We start from the raw sequence: 21,701 nt of genomic DNA, 5'->3' as shown, positions 1-21,701 counted from the left end.
TGCCTCATACATTTAGACCCAGTTTAATCACCCGTTAAACCCAAACGTTAATTAATGTACAAGTTAAATAAAAGTTGATTCTACCATCTAATTCAATTTTATGAACTAATAAGATTGTCCATCGGTGGATGTGAACATTGTGACCATGGCAACATTGTCACCTATTGAGCTGTTTAACGGTCAGTTTTAAACGTAACTTGCGGTTATAAAACTGAGTTCTAGCTTTAAGTGGAGGTTTAAGTTAATCTTCAGCTTAAATAGACTTCACGAAACGTGGCCTAAGTGTTAACACTTCCCATGGCCATATAGCCATGGATTGAAAGTCATGGGAAGTCATTACTTCTATTTCTTCCGATGAAGACGGAGCTGAATTCCGTCGAAACGATCAAGAAATATCGTGCGAGTGATCTTTTTGTGTGTTCTTATATTGTTTATTGCTGTCCAAGTTTGTTATATATATATAATATATATAATATATATATATATATATATATATATATATATATATATATATGATCCAAGATAGATGGAAGGAGTATATAGAAGAACTGTATGGTAAAGAACTGCGACCAACAAAGTTAGACATTGAAAAAGAATTTGACATAGAGGAAGATAGCTTAGGTCCAGGCATACTAGACGATGAGATAAAAAGGGCATTAAGGGAGCTGAAACTAAATAAGGCCGTGGGGGTGGATAGCATTCCCACGGAACTATTAAAATGTTTAGGAAAATGTGGGAGGAAGAGGCTATATGGGCTGATTCGTAGTATTTATGAGGAAGGAATATGGCCGGAAGACTTTGTGAGATCAGTTTTAGTTCCTATTCCGAAAAAGGTAAAGGCTACATCATGTGACGACTACAGGACAATAAGTTTGATATCCCACCCAGCTAAAGTTGTTCTTAGGATCATAAACCAAAGGATAGAGAGTAGGGCAAATGATTACTTGGGGGATGATCAGTTTGGGTTTAGGAAGGGGAGAGGTACGCGTGATGCCATTGCAGTAATGAGATTATTAATCGAGAGGAATATAGAACACAACCAGGAGGTATTTGCCTGTTTCGTAGATTTCGAAAAAGCGTTTGATAGAGTGAATTAGGAAAAACTAATGAGCATATTGAAGAAAATAGGAATAGATTGGAGGGAAAGGAGGCTAATCCGCAACCTGTACATGTCTCAGACTGCTCAGGTGGGGAACGGGGAGTCCGGATGGGCAGTGTTAGGAAGAGGTGTAAGGCAGGGTTGCCCATTATCACCGTTGCTGTTCAACCTGCATGCAGAGGATATGATTAAAGAGGCATGGGAAGAACTGAAGGTAGGAATGGAAGTGGGCGGGGAATTCGTAAAATCAGTTAGGTTTGCTGATGACCAAGCTTTAGCTTGTCAGTCAGCCAAGGGGTTGCAGGCATTGCCGGGTGAATTGGAAATTCAGTGCGACAGTTATGGGACGAGAATCAATATTAATAAAACAAAGGTTATGTGCTTTTCTAGAAAGAAAAGGGCTAAACTAAACATTAAAATAGGAGGGCAAAAACTAGTGCAGGTAGAACAGTTTACGTATCTCGGTAGTGTTTTGGACCAACACGGTCAAAGTAGTAAGGACGTAGGGAGAAGAATTGCGCTAGGCAAAGAGGCTTTCACAAGGAGGAGGGAGTTAATGACAGGGACGTTGAGTAAGAATGTTAAGAAAGGACTCGTAAAAACTTTGATATGGAGCGTAGCTATGTACGGCGCGGAAACTTGGTCATTGAAGCAGGAGGATAGACGTAGACTGGAGGCTTTTGAAATGTGGGTGTGGAGTAGAATGGAGAAGGTGAAATGGACAGAGAAGAAAACAAATGAGGAAGTACTTGGTATGGTGGGGGAAGAGAGGGGTTTGTTGGGAGAAATCCTATGGAGGCAGGAAAAGTGGATGAAGGGGGTATTGGCCGGCAGTGGGATGTTGAAGACTGTGATAGCGGGGAGAATGTTGGGAAAACAAGGAAAGGGAAGGAAGAGGATAGTCATGTTGGACGGGATGAAGGGAGGAAGGAAGTACTCAGAGATGAAGAGGGACCTGAGGTAGGTTAGATGCTAGATTGTGTTTTGTTAGGAGTCACAAAATATTTATTTGGTAGTTTTGCCCATCCAAAAACCTACCTTATCCGGTTTATTACCATACCATACCACCATTCGAATTCGGGTAAATGCCAGGAGGTTTTCGTTTAAAAATGACAATCTCATGAACACTTATGAACAATGTCCTCGGGAATTACGATATTATTTCAAGTCGACGACGCTCGGCTGGAAGAGAATAGAAGGAGAGACAGAAGTGAGGAAAGGAAAGACTATGATCGCGAATATCAGCGAATGGGACCTGATGTAGAGTAGGATGTTGTGTTTTGCTAGGGGTCACAAATTATTTAATTATTAATTATGTCCATCCAAAAACCTACCTTAACCGGTAGATTACCTAATAATTATATATATATATATATATATATATATATATATATATATATATATATATATATATATATATATATATATATATATACCTACACACGGAATTTTCCCCCTCTTTTTCCCAGAATTTCCTCCTCCATCGCGTCTTTGCCTGACAAAAGATCGCCCCGCAAAATTTAATTAAAAAAATCGAAAATAATAATATAAATCAAAGTTTTAAAATTCTCTTTGAATTATTTATCTCTAAGTTTGACCGGCGCTTCAATAAAATCAAAAATAATTCGAAGTAGTTCGGTAATCCCATGTGCCTTGTAACCTTCATTAGCAATGGGAGGTCAGATTAATATTCGGATCATCGAAAATAGTCTCATCAGTCTTTCGAGTGCAATTTAAATTTGCGCCATGTCGTCTCCGTCACGATTGATTCATCTTTTCGATCGCTACAGTTGTGTTTGTGTTTCTCGGTTTTTAAACGTTGCGTCAATCGGAAGGGACACCGAATCTTTATCGTCCACATCATCATCAAAGGAAATCCGTCGCGAATTATGCTCGTGACCGTGGAGGGTTCCGTGGTCAGCCTTGGAAGCTCGCCTTTGCACTCTTTGAAAAAATCGCTTTTATTTATCTCGAAAGAAAAAGAACAGAAACCGCCCTTCTGGTTCGGTGGTTCTGTTTGAATCTTGGCTTTCCCTTCCCACTCGTCTGCCCACACCTTTCGGCCGCGTTCCTCATTCTCTCACTCATCGGTCCGTCCCCCGCCTGCTTGGCAAACACGTCTCATCCCCCTCACTCCTGCACTCCCTCCCCTGCGGAGCCTAGTCATCCCCAAGGGGGGGGGGTAGGGGAGGAACCCACCTCTTCCTCCACGGGGCGTTCGAACACTCTCTCTCGCCTCCCCTCCCCCCTCTCACATTTAAAGTAGTGTCAGGAAAGGCGAGAGCAGGGATGCCAAAGCCAGCAGCATATACATGTACATAATGGACTATATGCGCCAGTGATGCTGTGTTGAGGAAACCCGGATGATTAAACACCCGTGCACCGCTTCTGCCGGGGTGCGGGAACGTGTTTGCGCCCAGAGGCACGCCCATACGCTTGCATTCGGTGACTGGAGACAGTGGTTTTCGTCATTTTTGAAAGGCGTGCGAATGCCGACGGAATATTGGTGAATATCGTGTGGAGTGCGTAAAAACAGTGCAACTTTAGTCTTAGGCAGTAGAAATGAATGGTGGTGTGTATGAGCGAATTCCTGCCCACATAACTATATGGAAGCGAGAGTCTGATGTGGGCATGGATGTCGAGTGATCGTCACGGGCGTACTCGAGTAATTGGGCTCCAATCAGGAAATAATGAATGGGGGATGGGGAGGAATACCGGGAGAGGAATGAGGGGGGTGGGGTGTCGATCGGAGGGGTGATATGCGGAAGAGGTGGGGCTTGGTTGTCTCGAGGGAATAATGGGTGGGAATTGATTCAGCGAATGGGCACAGGATCTATCTACATCTACGTGGTAACCCGCAAGCCGACGCGAGGGCGTGTGGCGGGGGGTGTTAGGTTAACACCCGTAAAATACAGGGTTCGCCCGGAAAATAAGTGTACTGAGCTCAGGAAAAAAAATTTATTACACTTTTACATATCTTAAGCTAATATTCCTCAAAATAGGACCCTTGTGAGTCGATACACTTGTTCCAGCGGCGTTCCCATTCCTGGAACGCTCCCGCGAAGGCATCATCGGGAACCTCTCGAAGACGCGTCGTCACGGCCTCTTTGATGGCGTCCTAAGTCCCGTATCGCGTTCCTTTCAAACTCCTCTTTATCTTCGGGAACAGAAAGAAGTCCGGTGGTGCCAAGTCCGGGCTGTAAGGCGGGTGCGGCAGCGTTGCCACGCCGTGCTTGGCCAAGAAGTCCGACACGACAAGCGCGGTGTGAGACGGCGCATTGTCGTGATGCAGCCGCCAGATGTATTTGATCGCTGGCCGGACGCGGGCGACTCGTTTTCGAAGATTACACTGCTCTGCTATCATCCGAACACTAAGACGACGATCAGAGTTCAGTACATCGCGAACTTTTCGCACATTTTCGTCGGTGAGTGTCGTTGATGGGCGTCCAGGCCGTGGTTCGTTGTCGACCTCTTCTCTGCCCTCCACGAACATCTTGTGCCACCGAAAGATCATGTTTCTGGACATGGCTGACTCCCCGTAAGCCTGTTTAATCATACCGAGTTTCGGTAGACGATTTCCCAAGCTTTACCGCAAATTTGATGGAATAACGCTGCTCCAAAAACTTCGGCATCGCGTTCCGTGACGTGGGTCGAGCGTGGAGGTTCGCGTTAACAGAGCTCCTCACTACACCACAGCTCAGAGCCGACTGCCTTTTTCAGCCTCGCTTGCCAACATATCTCCCTCCAATCGCAGCCCGTCAGAGCGGTGCTGGGCGCGCCTGGAGCGGCGGGAAAAAATCAGTACATTTATTTTCCGGACGAACCCTGTATAACAAAACCTCATGCAAAACCAGCAAATTCATGCAAGTCTAACACCACAATGGCGAATACATTCATACAAAAACCTTTTTAACTTGCAGGCATGCAAATACTTATACTATCAACTAGCAAACTATTGTACCTTAGGATGGGGTTAGAAATTTATCCAATAACGGGGCAAATTATACTATAAATACAAGATGGGGAAACTGTACTATCACATGGGCATGCAATATGCAATGTTCTCCTCCTAGAAGGGCAGAGGGAGGGAATGTGACGCACACCGCAGCAGGCGGACGGCATGAGGCATCCCCTCCTCCCCCCGCAGAGAGAGAGGGATGGAAGGAGAAGCTTGGAAACAAGCAAAGCAGGGCAAGCAGTACTGTAAGGAGATGACAGGGCGCAGCGGTAGGATGGCAGTTAGATGAGACAAGAGACGGATAAGAGTTGTGTGAGAGATGAGAGAAGGTTTGGAGAGGAACGGGCTGACCGAGAAAGCCGATGGCGGATGCTATCAATGACATTTTCAGAGTCCAAGGAGTCCGTGGGACGATAGTGCATGTATCAGGCAATGTATAAATGTGTGATGGAGGGGAAATAAGTCTGCAAGTATTGGGCAGTGTGAAAGAAATCAGTAAGGGGAAAATGTTTTTAGAAATTCATGTCTCTCAGGTTTTTTTTGGCGGTGCCACCCCTAAAGTGAGCGTCTTGTAATGTGTGTGTGCTTATTTTTGGTAATTAACCAAACCATGGGTTCTGTTCTGAGCGAATATCAGCACCCCCATAGACCAACAGGGGTGCGAAAACGGTTACGAAGCAACCCTGGTAGGCAGTGGTTCGGACTAAACGATGGTAAACGATGCCTTTGTTGTTATTATAATCATAAAGTATATCAAATATTCCTTTGCGTGTGCTCAATACAAATTCCTAGGTTGGTGCCTGTCACGTGGATGTATAAATAGTAAAATAAATATAATATATATTATAATAGTGTAATAAATATTAAATGAATAGATTAGTAGGAATAAATTAGAATAAAAAACACGAATTGGCGTCTGTTGGATCATGGTCCATTGTTATTTTTTTGGGGTTTTTTTATAGTTCACTTTTTGCTTTTATTTCATTGATTCGCCAATGGTTGCAAATTAATGGTTTTGTTTTATCCTCGGCTGGGATGAGATTCTCTCTTCTCACGATTTTTTTTAAGTAGACGCGCTTCATCTGACGATTTGTACTCGATATGCTTTTGTCTGAAAATACCGCAGTTCAAATAGTTGATCCATGTTTGCAAATTTCATAGTCAAGTAACACCGTTATTGAAGTATTCCAGTGATTAAATTCTATTGGCTGAATAATAGTTATATTATTTAAAAAGTAGGATATGAAGTTTCAATGTAGCTATTAGCTAAGTGACTTTAAATGCAACAATTTCAGTGTGTAAAAATCATTCGCATAGACCCGGCAAGTGGAAAGATCCGAGGTTCGAGTCCCGGTCAAGGAAATATTTTTACTCTTGTGATCCGTTCGATTCCGCCTTCCCCACCTTTATTGTGTTCGTCCTTCATATGTGTTCCTATCCCTTTTCCTTATATCTGTTTCTGTATATATGAGTATTTATTCGCCGTTTGGCGGGATTTCGTGTTTGAATATGTATTTGGCCAATGTGGCTCATCTCTATCTTCTGGCTATGCGTGCCACGAAACGCACTGTTCCTTTCCTGTATGATGTTGTATGAATTCTAACCCACTGGCCTTTCCTCTTGTGTATTGTCTATTTCTCCTTTGGTGGGTGAAACAGTCCCCTGACGCCATCTCTTGGCTAAAGAATCGGGGCGCTTGGCGACATATTAGACCCACGGATCTCAGGGTAAAGTACGTTTCCTCGATAGCTCAAGTGGTTAAGAGCATCCGCCCGGCAAGTGGAAAGATCCGAGGTTCGAGTCCCGGTCAAGGAAATATTTTTACTCTTGTGATCCGTTCGATTCCGCCTTCCCCACCTTTATTGTGTTCGTCCTTTATATGTGTTCCTATCCCTTTTCCTTATATCTGTTTCTGTATATATGAGTATATATATATGTATTTATACATACATACGAGGGTCATCCGGAAAGTAGTACCCGTTCGTGCCGCATGAAGTGCTGACGACGCGAGTAGCCGCTGGACGAGGTCAGATAGCTTCAGTGGCTTGTCTGCCTTCTCTGAGCCAAGTTGCGTGACGCTAGCATTGCCTGTGTTGTTTCTGTGATTGTTTACAATGTTTAAAAAAATTGAGAACGCCGCCAGTTGTGAAGTGAGGGCAGTGATTAAATTCCTCAATGCAAGAAACGTTCGCCCATGTGATATTCATCGCCAATTAAAGGAGGTGTATGGAGACAATGTAATGGACGAGTCGTCTGTTCGGCGGTGGTGTCGCAACTTCAACATGGGGAGGGGGAACACACACGACGATGAGCGTTCGGGGAGACCGTCTGTCATTACAGACCAACTGGTGAGCTCAGTTGACGAATTCGTGAGGAACGATCGGCGCGTCACAATTGATGACATCTGTGAGCATTTTCCCAATGTTTCTCGAACAATTGTTCATGAAATTGTTAAACACCATCTGCATTATGCAAAAATTTGTGCAAGATGGGTCCCTCGCGTATCTCAATGAGCTGGCGGCGAAGGACTATGCAGCAGGAATACAGAAACTTGTCACACGTTATGACAATGCCTTAATTTGCTTGGAGATTATGTTGAGAAGTAGTTTAAAGTATCCTCTTTCAAATAAAATTTTTTATGTTTGTTAATATTTACTTTTGTGTCTTTATTTCACGAACGGGTACTACTTTCCGGATGACCCTCGTACATATATATATATATATATATTACTATATTACATATATATATATATACATATTATATATATATATATTATTATATACTATTATGTATATATATGTATATATATACAATATATATATATATATATATATATATATATATATATATATATATATATATATATATATATATATATATATATATAGTTAGTTCGAAACCCGTCCACCCGGATTTCATAAACCCCCGAGTCTCATTAGCATTTTTAATTCTGCAGCTGGTCTTCTTCCTATGATCCATTTTCGGAATGGCGATGTTCGTCTTCGAGTTGCTTTAAATCGAATTGCCACATTCAGGCTGCTGCCGAGTCTTTTTTCTTTTCTTTCCTTTGTCTAATAATCCTCTCGGAAGATCCACAGCCTCCTCTATTTTCACCCCGACCATTTATGCCATTTACCTCCGGTTTTACCTCGTGGCGCTCAAAACCGCGCCTCTCGCTTCCCCCCCCCTTCCCCCCCGCGAGTTAATTCTAATTCTCGCGCGTGTCACCGGAGAGGTTCGCGAAGAGTTAATCGATTAGTGAGAAGAACCCGAGAGCAGCATTTTTCATTTCTCTTTGCCGCGATGTTTCCTTTGTGCCCGGAGGTTTCCTCACGTTCATTTTGTTTTTTTGCTGAGTGTGGATGAATCGGAAAAATTGGTCTGGCGACATGGAACTGGCGTTTTCCGTCGTGGCTGTAACCACTTCCCCCCCTCCCCCACCCCATTCCCAGGCGATCCACCGACGCCTTGAGCGACGGAAAGCGAGGGTAAGGCATTTTCGGACGCCCACAGAGGATCCTGGCCTGGTTTTTAAGTTTCGAATGAAGGCGTTGGGATTGGTTCGCTATTATAAAGCTTGATTTCACCTGAGCGACTATTCGGTTCTTCACCAGCGGGTGGCATCCCAAGTAACCTCTCAGCCTGGATTTTAGTTTCACTTGTCCAAGGGCATCTCTCGGGATTTGAACCCCGGGGTCGTCCGATCGGTTGCCCAATATCCCACCCGCCATGCCCCAGCACGCCGCCGGCCTTTGTTATTGCTTTCACCGAAAAGAAAGCAAAGCCCCCTCTACCCTGCCGGACGCTGCCTTCGGAACGTGTGTCAACTATTAATATTGATGCGTACCTGCTTTGGTTCGCCGTCGGGTATCCTGGGTGCTTAATTCCTTTGGTTTGGAAAAAATTGAAACGTAGGATTAGGGATGGCTTAGTCTGAAAATTACGATGGTGATTTTTTGCAATGAAATATCCCATCAAATCGTTAACGATGGATTCATTTTTAATAGCTTCCACACGTATGCCTAGTTACACTGACTGAGTGATGAAATCCTGGGATATTAAAAATGCACCCAGGCAAAATATACCCCGAAATTAAAAAAAATCTATTTTTCTTTGTAGAAAAAGTAGCTTGGCACTTCCACTTTAGTTTTCCAGTATTTTTCCTTTGAATCAGTATATGCATATATGTATTAACTAGCCGCTATGCCCATATGGGTCCGCCAGAGCAATTTTTCCGTACCGTTGTGACAGGATTTAATTCCTATGATAGGTTTTTTTGTGTGTGTGTCAAAGTTGGTAGTACTGTGTGCGCAAACGTGTAAATAATTCTTAATAGATGAGTACTTTTATATCTATGCCACGTAATTATGAAATATTGCTATGGTAACAAACATTAATGTACGTAGTTTGATCTTTATTGCGATGTAGTTAAATGCACAACCTAATTTGATCGTTAAATGCAATACATGTAATTTGATTTTGCTAGGCATAATGAACACTGAATTTGAAAAAAAAACGAAGTGATGGACGTAAAAGTTTTCTCTTAAAGAAATAATTGGAGACCATCTGATTTCGCAGTGGCAGTTAATTGAAAAAATTATGCACTTTTATTAGTTAAATTTAAAAAATTAAAGCGATACTATCGAATTTTACAGCAGCTATTTACAATGTACGAACGACTGCTCAGATGTCGGCACTAATCATAATAAACATGTATACAGTATAAGTGTAAATTATATAATAATAACCAGGGAAAGAACGCGACTGTATAAAGGTCGTTCCTCATCGAAGTGAATCAATTGAACTTTTAATATTAGGTGTAACATGTGTGGAAAAAATGTTTTATCTCCCAAAAATAGATTTTTTTCCATCTCAAAACTTTCCTGACAAGTTTTTCCAAATCGGACCCAACATAAATATGTTACTTTGTGTTCCTATGTTTTTTGCTAATTATGATAATATCTTAATCCGCAGCGTCTTGGCGTGATGTGTCCCTTAACAAACAATTTAGTAATTTTCAGATTTTTATATTATTAAGATATTTAGTGAAAAAAACGAGAGTCATGACTCGTGAAAACCAAACGGCATCAAAGTGGCGGACAAGTTGAACTGTCGTGAAATTTTATTTGGAATGTAATTGAGTTCACCCCATTGCCACTTTTCGATTTGATCACGATATGTTTCACTATGTCATAAGGTCACAGATATTAAAGACCTCCTCCCATCAACTTGAGTATGTCCAGCGGACCCCGCACCTTTATTTTCTTTGAAAAAATTCCGTCATGTTCTAATGAGGATGCCGTCTCTCAGCGTTGTGACCGTGAGCCCCACGCGTATGTCTTCCTTCATGATGTCATGCGAACATTGTGTGACCTCGAGTTCAGATTAGTCAGTCTTGCGCGTTTAAGAGTTTCAATCACCGGGATTATTTCTGCCGCTAGTCCTTCAGTTAACTCTGTGGGCTCGATGATGTATAAAAAAATAATTTTGGCGGTCGAGACCGTTTTCTTTCGTAAATTTTTCGAGAACGAAAGAACCCTTCCCCCGGGATACTGTTTAACCTTCAAAGTCACGAAACGTTTTGTAGAGCATCAGCAGCCTGCATTGTAGTTTTGAAATCCCCTCCTCCCACTACGTCAAAGTCCTTAGACTCTTTCCTTCAAGACGACCGCTGTAATTGCTTGGGCACTCTCAATCCGTTCCCTCCGTCCACTTGAGCACACGCTCCTCGCCCCACGTCATTGACCTGCGCACACTCTTTCACCTCGCTTTTAACTGGACGCCAGAGCGACGTCGGGAGAGGAAGGAGAGAAACGGTCGCCGGAGAACACTCCTCAAGGGAAGCGAGCGATTTGGTCGAGGACTGTCCGCCATGGCAGCGTGATTCGCTCCGCCCTGGGAATCTCAAATTTCCATCTCACCCGTCGGCGTCGCGGAATTCTTCATTGCCCTCATTCGATGTCGATTAATTAGTTGGATTTTTTTTATGTGCATAGGTTGATTCGGTTAAAGCACTTTTAGAGTCGTAATAATTTTTTTCTAGTATTTTTAGTATTTCTTTAGTACCATGTTATCCACCGCGAGGGTGCGTGGCAGGGGGGTGAATGCCCACGACTAATTTTTATCCGAATATTTTTATCCCTACCGCGGTCGGACAATGTTATTCTGATCCCTTATTATTTGTGGAAAAAATGTTATCTTAAATCTATCTGTTCTACACTTAATCTCTCGAATTTTATTGACATGTTCTCTCCTACCGCAGTGCCATGGGGTAAAAATACCTTTTCAACATCCCGGCCAAAGACACCTCCTTCCAATTTATCCAAGCGTTTAATCTGTAATTTAACCTTCCCTTCGTGAGTGATTCCCAGCCTATCTGCTCTAATGTATTGGATACGCTACTCTGTTTATCATAACAACGTTTTTAAAATCTAGCTCCTCTACATTGCACGCGATTCAATTCGGTAATTAATCCAACTTCGTGAGGATCCCATATACTTGCAGCATATTCTAAATGAGGCCTAACCAGCAAAAGATAGCATTTCTCTCTGGCCATTTCATCGCCTTTACCCGGTATTCTTCTAATAAATCCTAATTTTTTGTGAGCCTGTCCACATATTACCCCAATGTGTTTCACCCAGGAGAGATCATTGAGTGAGGGTAACGCCTAGGTATTTAATCGAGTCTACACATTCCATTTTGGTGTTCCAGATGTAGTAGGCGTTCTTCTCTTTACCCGAAAATTCATCGCCCAGCACTTTTTTAAGTTTAAATCCAATTTGTCAAGTGTCGCACCAGCGCTTTATAGCATCAAGGTCATCTGATAAAGCTGCTGTGTCCTCAGGAATATGGAAATATCTGTAAACCACTGCATCGTCGACAAACAGACATACTAGTATATTACTCGTAACTACGGAGAGAAAGAAAATTTATTCGGCGCGTATTTTAACTGTCCTCGGGAGCGATCGTATTTTTATTATATTGGTTCGCAGAACACGTTTTAACCTTCTGTTTTCATTCTCGGGATACGGTAGCGTAGTGGGTAGAGCGTTTCACTATTGACCGGAGGGACCCGGGTTAAAATCCGGGTGAACCTCAGCTCGGCTATGCCCAAGCAATGTGATTTTCTTTGGGGTACCGGGAAACAGCTGACGGAAAAGGAAAAAGCGCTTCACCTGATGTGTAAATTTCACCTGCTGCCTGGTGGTCCTGATCCCGAAAAAACTGGCCAAAAAGAGAGATGGTCAAATCTTAATAGGATGAGCATTGCTACGTCTAATCTACGTAATTGAGTGTAGGGTTGAGCGAGGTAAGAGTGAATGTGAAATGTGAACTCTTCAATTATAAATGTGTTCGTCATATGCTATAAAGAACTTGAAAAACTAACCCTTTGTGATTTTGGTGCTAAAATATTATGGACGTTGTAGCTGAGGATAGTAGCCTCATGACTGGACATTCTGAAATACTTTCGGACGCTAAAGAAATCCCAGAAATCTGAAAACCAAACTTTATAAAGCACTTCATTTGATAATGAGAATGTTAAAAGGAAGTGACGAAGCCACGAAAGAAAAAGCATATAATGTACTGGTTAGCCCTATCCTAGAATACTCGTCCATAGTATGGGATCCATATGAGGTGGTACATATTGAAAAGATAGAAAAAGTTCAACGAAAGGGAGCGAGATAAGTACTCGGGAGGTACAGAAGGTCAGATAGCGTTACGGAAATGTTCGGTGTTCTGCAATGGGAGAGTTTGAAAAATGGAAGAAAAAGGTAGTAGGTTAGGTGCGACGAATGGAACAGTTGAAATTGACGAAGCGTGATTTTTTGGATTGAGATAGAAAAACGATGCTTTAAGGGAAAAAACGGTCGCAGTTTTAAAATAAAAATTAGAAGGCAAAAAACATTCAAAAACAAATGTTCATTTTTAAACAGAGGTATTGTTGGATGGAACCAGCTACTTGGAGGGTTGTTTGAGTCTTTTCCATCAAATTTTAGGAGTTTTATGAATAGGAGTAAAGCAGCCTCAGGTTAAGAGATTGGGTAATAAAATTCATATGTCGGAAATAATTATTTATTTTATTTATTAATTATCTTGTTCTGTACGTGGTGTGGATGGCGTGAAAAGTTTGACTGTAAAAGTGAGTGGCGTTAGTAGGGTTCGTGAGTTTGGAAGGGGTATGATGTGCAATAGAGCAGGGCGTGATTTTGGAGGGAGTGTGATGCTAGGAGTATGTTGCTTTGAATGGTGTGAACGTGGGCCGGTGTGCGATGGTGCAGGACCGATTGGGAATTCCGAGGATCTTTAAGTGCCATTGTGTTTAAACGCATTTCGTTTAATATTTGTTCTTCTAGTGAATTATAAGGGTGCATCACTTGAACTTTGCCACCGGGCCATTTGCCTAATTGTAACGAAATGTAATTAATAATAATAATAATATGAAGAAATCTGGGGAAACGCTCCCGCCGTTGTGGCCCAGGAATACAAAGAATGTCTTCTAAAGATAAATCCACCTCGGTGGTTGCGGCGAGACGAGGCACTTAAGACGCTCGTTGATAACCCGGCAGGAGAAATGACTCTTCTTGGGCAATCCGAGAGCGAAGTGTCGTTGACCTTTTGGAACGAGTTCGAGGAAGCGCCCTCTTTCTCGGCATTACTTTTCGTGAAACTATTTCTATTCGGTTCTTTAATTTGCTCTCTTTACTGCAAACCCTGTGACCTTCCTAGGGAAGAATTTCTGTTGCTGACTTTATTGTAAGAACAGAGTTATTACTCGTAGAAGTATTAAATCCTTCGCTCTCCAACGAAGAGATCAGCCGGAAAAATAACGTCTAGTGTCGATGTGTAAAAGTGCTTATTAACCCTTGAGTGCGGTCGTCTTGGTAACTGACACTTGAAGAGATTTTTGGCATTTCCGCATATTTTGTGTAACGCACTTAATCATTTCCATGTGTGTTGTAGCAGCGTTTTTAGGTATTCAGAGGGCATTGAAAATAGTTTTGCCATCGTTTTAATTCCTTGTAATGAAGAAAATTTCATTGCTGCGATGAGTGTCGGGACATCCATCAACCGTACTGGTTGGTCAAACCTGTCCATCATGAATTGGGAGAAATGCCCCTGGGTCAAACGTGATTTATGTGTCGCCCCATGTTTTGACTTATGGTCGATATATCATCATGATCTTCTAAGTGTGTCCATCCTATTACTGTTTCTTTCTTGACCTGAAAAATGCGAGCTTTAGAGATTTTCCAAAATGCAAAAATGCGGGGAAATGAAATATATTCGTATGAAATATGTTGCCGACCCCGGTGGCGGCTGGGTATCGTCCTCGTCTGCCATTCCAAGGGTCGCGGGTTCGATTCCCGCCTGGGTTTGTTTCCCTCCATCTAGGGCTTGGGTGTTTGTAAATGTGACCATTGTTATCGTTGTTAATAGTTCGATGTAAAGGCCAGAATGTGCTGTTTTCGGACTAATACTGAATAAATAAATGAATAAATATTCAGTTTGTCGAGACCTTGAATTAAGTGTTTTAGTTCCCATCAAAAATGCCCTCATTCAGTGAAATGCCCCCATGCCATGCGTAATGGCTGACTGAGTTTCCGTTTGCCATTGTTACCATACATTTGTCTCGTCTTCGGCCGACTTTGTTATGAGATTTTTCTGAAAACCTTTCTCGCTTTTGAGATAGTTACACTTCGACATGTTCTCCCTTGTGCTCTTTCTGTGTTCCCTGAGAAAATGTTCAGTTTTTTATGCGAATGTCGTCTTAACCCCTTAATTACTGATCGGCCTCAAAAATACCGGAAGAGCTTAATGAACGAAGGCTTAATTTATTCCACATAGCGTTAGACTGATGAACTGATTCCAAAGAAACTGCGGGAGATACCGCAACAGTAACTTTTAACGGAGTCATCCGCTAATGAGCATTTCAATGCAACAATTTCAGAGTGTAAAAATCATTCGCCTTGACTGGGATTCGAACCCAGATCCCTCAATATCCGGTCGAGTGCTTTAGCCACTTAAGCTATCGAGGTGTCCTCTTAAACTCTGATATTTTGGGGCTTTTAAAGGAACAAGATGGCTAAAGCACTCGACCGGATATTGAGGGATCTGGGTTCGAATCCCAGTCAAGGCGAATGATTTTTACACTCTGAAATTGTTGCATTGGATGAACTGATGTTGCTGACGCAGCACATGTTTGGATTTTCACTCGAATTATTCCTTAAGACTTTTATTATTATTATTATTATTAATTAGTAGCATTTGACACGCTTGTGGGACATGCACGGGCTAAGGATGTGCTATGTTCAAAAAGAAATGTCTGGACGCCAAACTAAATCGTCTATGCATGCATGGATGCGCACCTTCTGTGAGAGGGACGTGTTGAAGGGTTTGTCTCCTTATCACGAGCGCATAAAGCAATTCCAAATCCAGATATACTAATTTCCTTTGATTGAATTTCTCAGCATCAAAATCTTTGCGCCAAATCAACTATTTCCAATGACGCTGTGCGCAAAGTAAGTAATATGGTGAACTAAATTCGACCAAATCCTTTACCGGCATCGCCAAATTCGTGCTCTGCAGCATTACGACGAAACATTTAGTGTAGATCTCGCGCACCGTTCCAAAGTGCTGTGGATGTGTCAAGGACAAGTGCTGGAAAAAGTTATAGCCTTGCGGAAGCAAATAATTGCCTTTTTTTTTACGGGTAAACATCAATATTATGCGTTTCTTAGAGTGGGATTTTGTAGAAATGTGGCTTTTTCGTCTTGTTTCCCGGGAAAACAAAATCATGTTAACGTTTCCTTACAAGCAAATTGAGTAGCTTCAGGCGCGATGTGGGGGAAGTCGAACACGATGAATAACTGATCGAAGCACTTTTCCACTTTCCACTATCGAGTGGAAGAATGCTTCGATCAGTTATTCATTTCCTTACAAGGATAAACAAATTCATTTACGAAATGTGATGCCAAATAATTTAATTAATATAATAATCTAGTAATATACTTGTCTTCTCTCAAGTCTCAACTTTTCAGATTAAATAATTCCTTGGAACTATTTCTTCCTTATTTGTCGAAAGTCGTAGAGGAGCAATTGATGGTCAAAAAAGATCACAATTAACAGCTTAATTGATTTTGGAAGGTATGCTTTTAAAATTGAAGCTATGGTTTCAACCACATGTGGTGCATCCGAAGAGCCCAAGATTGAGTTGATTGAACTCTCAGGAGACAACATCACGAAGTCACTAAACGCAAGTAGCAAAAGGAATCCTTAAGAAATACGTGAGGATGCCAACGAATATTCACGATTGCGGCAGCTCGCAGCTCGAAGATTGTCTCACTTTGACTTACTTACTTACCTATTACTATGAATCAGCATTATTATGTATGGGAAAACTTAAGACTGTGGTACTTAGAGGACGAATGGGGAATACTCACATGGAAAACATTGTGAGGCCCATGGGAACACTGCTTGATGGAAATACTACATGATCTCCGAATCCGATTTTTCAAGCTTATAATGCACAATTTAATGGCATATCATTGCTCTGTGGAAAATGAAATCGTGAATTTGTGATGCAACCCTCGAACAGAGGTTCAGTCCGGAAGCGAACAGCAGACTGTAACGGCCCGCAGACAACTGATGCGGGTCGTGTTACTTTCTCAAGACCTTTCACTGGATCTCCTATTACCAATCATCCCACTCCAGTCGTCCGCTTCGCCAGGAGAAAACAGGTTTACATACTTTTTGGGACAGACCCTTTATTTAAAATTTATTATAAAATTATAATTGTTCCACAAACGGAGAGACTGTTTAATTATATTACGAAAACGTTTGCCGAATCCAGGGTAATATTAAGTACCCTTTTAAGATACTTCATTAGAGTTTGAAAATCATCAACCAATAGCTTGTTCGCTCTGGGTATCCTCATCATTATCTTATTTAGCGTGGCATTCAGCATTGTGTGGGTAAGAATAGATTCCATACAGTTCCATTGTGGGGGAGAATGAAGAAGTTCTTAAAATGATAAAATTAAATGCGACGTTCAATCATACGATACGAGGGCTGTCAAGAAAGTAATTTTTGTTTTGAAATAAAATATGAAAATAATGACAAGACAATGCTTTATTATGCACATTTGAAAGGCACATTCTTTAATTATTTTTGTACAGTGTCGCCATTTAAATGGAGCTATTCATCATGACGACACACAAGCTTTTCAATTCCGTATCTAAAGAAATCTGCCTGCCGCCTTACATTCCTAACCACTCCTTTGCACACCAGCATGCAATTCTGCGTCACTCTCAAAGCGCTGTCGTGTTGCAAGTCACGTCTAGCGAGAGATCCGCCGTAATCGTTCGATCGGCGATTTTCACGAATTTTCCCTTTGAATTTCACCGTCAGTTCACCTGTCGCCACAAGGCTAGGCCGACCACTGCGGTCCTCGTCGTGAACTTAGGCGCTGTGGCCTTTTTTTAAATTAAGAATGCACCACTGCCTCACTCCGCCTTCACTCATTATTCCGTCTCCTCGTACACTTCACAAAGTTGCCGTATGAATTTCAATTGGGTTGTATTACTTTGTTGCAAGCATAAACCTAATCACAGATCCACTTCGCAACGCACGGGATTTTCTCTTGCGGCGCACACCATTTTAACAGTTTGCAGAAAGAGCGAGGTATAGAAGACCAATAGTCTGCACACACTACGACAGCAGGATGCGTGCAATGAGTGTAGGTACGTTTAGACACCAACAAGATAGTGGCTCTAGCCCCATGCCCACCGTCACGCTAGGCCGAAACGTAAACTACTTCCTTGGCAGCCCTCGTATATGAAGCGATGTTCTCTATTATTGGGTGAGCTTCAAGGAGAGAAAGCTGCAATCGAGGTGAAGAAAAGTGATACCGCGTTTTAATAATCTCTATTCAAAATATTCCATATGGGTGTTTGATTTGCGATATTGGTATCAATTAAATGTGAATTCTTGCGTTTAAGTCGTGGAAATGTACATATGTAATCACCGTTAGAAAATCTTTAAAATGTACATATTCAATGAAACACCTGAGTGTCGTATGTGACCCACAATGAGAGGAGTGAGGCCTGATGAGATCTCCTCGTGATGAAATGTTGGCATTCCGGTTGAATAAGGTTCCCCACTCCACGCAGTATTTTCATCTGCCACTGGCCCAATGCTTAATACTACCAGCTACTAGCAATGTCATATTGATTGTCCCGAACCATTAAACACGCGAGCAAAAATATTGCGTGAATGCTTGCTAAGTATTTTATTTAATATTAAAACATTTCAAGACTTGCACTCATGCCTGAGCGTTGTTAATGCGGCCAACCAAGGTCTGATAATGTGAAATGTCACTGAATATGCATTTAATTTAAACAAAAACAACTTCTACGAATTGAACGGCAAAGAGCTTTAATATGAAACCAGATGTGTATTACTCCCAAGGTTTTCCAAGTAATCAATGAATGTGTAATAAATGTACGTATAATTTTACTAAATGCTGATGTTGTTGGACTATCGCGGCTATGTTGGACAATGAGGGGGACTCCTATCTCTATCACACTTAATATGTTTTGTAACCTCAAATACATCTGTTGGAAGAATGAATAATCCTTTCCTTGGACTATGCTTTTTTAGTAGATTGTGCCTGTTTTTTAATCAAATAAAATGTGGCCTTGATATCTGTTTCCTTTTTTTTCATTATTTTCAACTGCTCTTTCTCCTTAAAAATTCTTCAAGGGTTTCGGTGTTAGTTACATGCTCCATCCAGGATACCCTTATCATCCGTCTGTTAATTCACTCGTGTGTGTGTTTATCCCGTCCTTTCTCTGAAAATGTTTCTGTATCGAAGTTGTAAATAGTTTTTCCACGCGCTGATACATGCCGGTTTCCAAGGATTTTTCTTCCAACCAACGCAGTGAGGAGGTATCACTTTTAGGAATAGGTATAACCTCGTTGATTCCGGAAATGTAGGATCAACTTTTTGGTATGTATCCGTTAATGCTTCCTTAAAGAGTTGAAGCAAAAAATGATCAAGTGGGATGTTCAAGAGGACAGAATAATAAATGTTAATATCTCCGGGTAACACGAGAATGATTTTCGCGATGATTTCTCGGTGGTTCTCACGTTATTCGATCATTTGCGCTCATTGGATTCTTTTGTTTTGTATCGTTTCAGGTGAAGCACTTTGACCGCAAGAGGACCTACCTGCAGTTCAAAGAGCGGATAGAAAAGGATGGGTACGTTCCCGTTGATGAAGCCTTTACGAAAAATTGACGCAGGGCATGCATGGCTAGGGCATATGGACCCGTGGTCGGTGCCGGCGAGATCGGGTGGCGTCCCCGTGGTCGTGTTCCCCAGATTCGAAGGAATGTAAATAGTTGGCGTAGCGAGATTTAGAGATGGATGCCGAGAAGGGGAACACGAACGAAAAGCCAGCCATCCGCGCCTCCTCCTCGGCTGCTGGAAAGGAAAAGAAACGCCGCAAAAATACGATCATTCCATTCGATGCATCGAGCTGGAAATCCTTTGGAATATTTCTCCAGAGATTTCCAGAGAAGTCATGGGTTGGACGTTCAGCCAAGTGGTCGCCGGCCTTTATTTCCTTCAAGCAGCGACAAGATCTCTAGTTGTTGTGATTCGTGTACTTTTAATACATGATTTATTGTTTCTAATTGTTGCTTTATTCTTCTTTTAAAATGTCTTCTTCTTTTCTTTAGTTGTTTCACTAACCTTAAAATAAACAGATAAATCATTTTTAATTAATAGGTATGTGAATGACATTCATTCAGGGCCAATTGGCGTTTTGGAACGCAAAAACAAGCAGTTAAAATGTAAATATAAAATGAACGTACCTACGTTCTTGAAGCAATGAAAACAGGATAGCCGAGACCGTAAACTTGATTGGAACAAGGTTGAAAAGGGGGGGGGAAACAAAGATGTAAAGGGAGAAGATAAGAAACACACATTAGGTCATTTGGGTGTGTTTAAGAAACAGTGACCCGCGTATACCTGAATCACACACCCAAAAAAGTCAAAATAAATAATAAAAATTAAAACAAACTTACAGCCACTCTATCACAAGGGTGTTTTAAGGAATGACAGCACTCCCGTAAATCGCATTCACACACACACACACTCTGGGTTTTCAAAGATCTCTCCTATGACAGTGACCCGCCAGTCACACAGATGGAAGCCAAATAATAAAACAAATGTAGCGAAACAGAACGGACTTAAGTAAACAAGCAATCAAGCGGGTGTGTTAGACCTTTGTGAATCGCATTCACACACTCGGGGTTTATGAATCAGCAAGGATCCCTCCTATGTCAGTTCATATTCGCCCAATTGCTTGGCCAGTTAAGCTAACGAGGCGTCTGCTTCGAGGGATCCGGGTTCGAAACCCTATCAAGGCGAATGATTTTTATACCTAGATATTTCTGCATCTCACGAAATCAAATGACGTTATAAGATGCATGGCTTTTTCCCATATATTAAGCTAATAAAAAAAAATCATAATATAAATAGTTTTAATGCTAACATACGGGAACATCTAACTCACAAGGTCTGTCCCATAAGTTAGTTGCCCTTATTTTTTCCCCGGGTAGACGGACGGGTGGCTGGTTCTCTGGTTGGGTTCGAGGGAGGGGAGTCAAAAAAAAGGCTGATGGCCGGTGGCAGTTGGCTCCCAGTCTATGCGGAGTGCAAATAGTTCGCTGGTAAAACTTGTAAAGCGTGACATCGTTACGCTCCGTCATGAACCGGTTATTGGAACAGTGCTACACCATCAAATTGTGCGTGAAACTGGGCAAATGTGGGAAAGAGGTTCATGAATTCTTAAGGCAGGGAATAACGCCATGAGTAGATTGCGTGTTATTGGGTGGCGCAAGATGTTTCGGAAGGCTAGAGAAGATGTTGAAGACGCCGAACGTTCAGGACGACATTCGACCTCAAAAAAGGACGAAACTCGAGCAAGAGTCAAGACTTTGTCGGACAGGGGTCGCAGATTGAGTGTTCGCGTGGTTTATGATGAACATGGAATCCCTAAAATTTATGTACATTGACTTGTGACCGAAAACATGGGCATGAGAAAGGTGTGTGGGGGGGGGGAGTTAAGTGCCGCGAGTGCTCACGGGCGAACAAAAGGAGACTCACACGCGGATCTGCCAAGAGCTTCTCGACCATGCCTCAGCTACCCTACAGCCCTGACGTTGCCCCACCAGACTTCTACCTCTTCCCCCCGCCTCAAATCCGTGCTGAAAGGACGTCACCACGGCTCGGTGGAAGCGTTACAACACGCCGTCACGAGGAATCTTAGCAGCATTCCGGGTACCGCCTTCCAGATGGCGTAAGAAGCTTAGGAAACCCGCTGGCAGAGCGGTGTGTGGTTGAACAAAGGGTACTACTTGGAAGACTTTTGAGTGAATGTATCAATTCTGGCGATAACTGCTCTTTTAATGGACTCAGTCCTACTACTTTTGGGACAGACCTTGTATATGTTTATATTTTAAATTTTTCTGATTTGTTCCCATGATTTTATTATCTTTTTATTTAGATTTTTAAACACTCGAGTGGACTCAATAATATTGGAACAAATTCGTATGTTTTATTAATATATATATCAACAC

The 21,701-nt window shown here is 42.0% G+C and overlaps 1 protein-coding gene across 6 annotated transcripts in view; it reads left to right on the top strand.

The window, feature by feature from the left end:
- Positions 1 to 21,701, top strand: part of LOC139687846 (cytochrome c oxidase assembly factor 6 homolog) — a 98,459-nt gene that overhangs the window by 67,346 nt on the left and 9,412 nt on the right. For all 6 annotated transcript variants that reach the window (XM_071585168.1, XM_071585169.1, XM_071585167.1 and 3 more), the window contains one exon: positions 19,255 to 19,316. In XM_071585168.1, the coding sequence (XP_071441269.1) occupies positions 19,255 to 19,316 (62 nt within the window). The remainder of the gene's footprint in view (positions 1 to 19,254; positions 19,317 to 21,701) is intronic.

The sequence above is a fragment of the Hetaerina americana genome, unplaced genomic scaffold, assembly GCF_022747635.1.
Source record: "Hetaerina americana unplaced genomic scaffold, ioHetAmer1.1.p SCAF_2, whole genome shotgun sequence".
NCBI classification, from domain to species: Eukaryota; Metazoa; Arthropoda; class Insecta; order Odonata; family Calopterygidae; genus Hetaerina; species Hetaerina americana.
The sequence above is the reverse complement of the archived record's forward strand: the minus strand, read 5'-3'. Positions and strand labels throughout refer to the sequence as shown.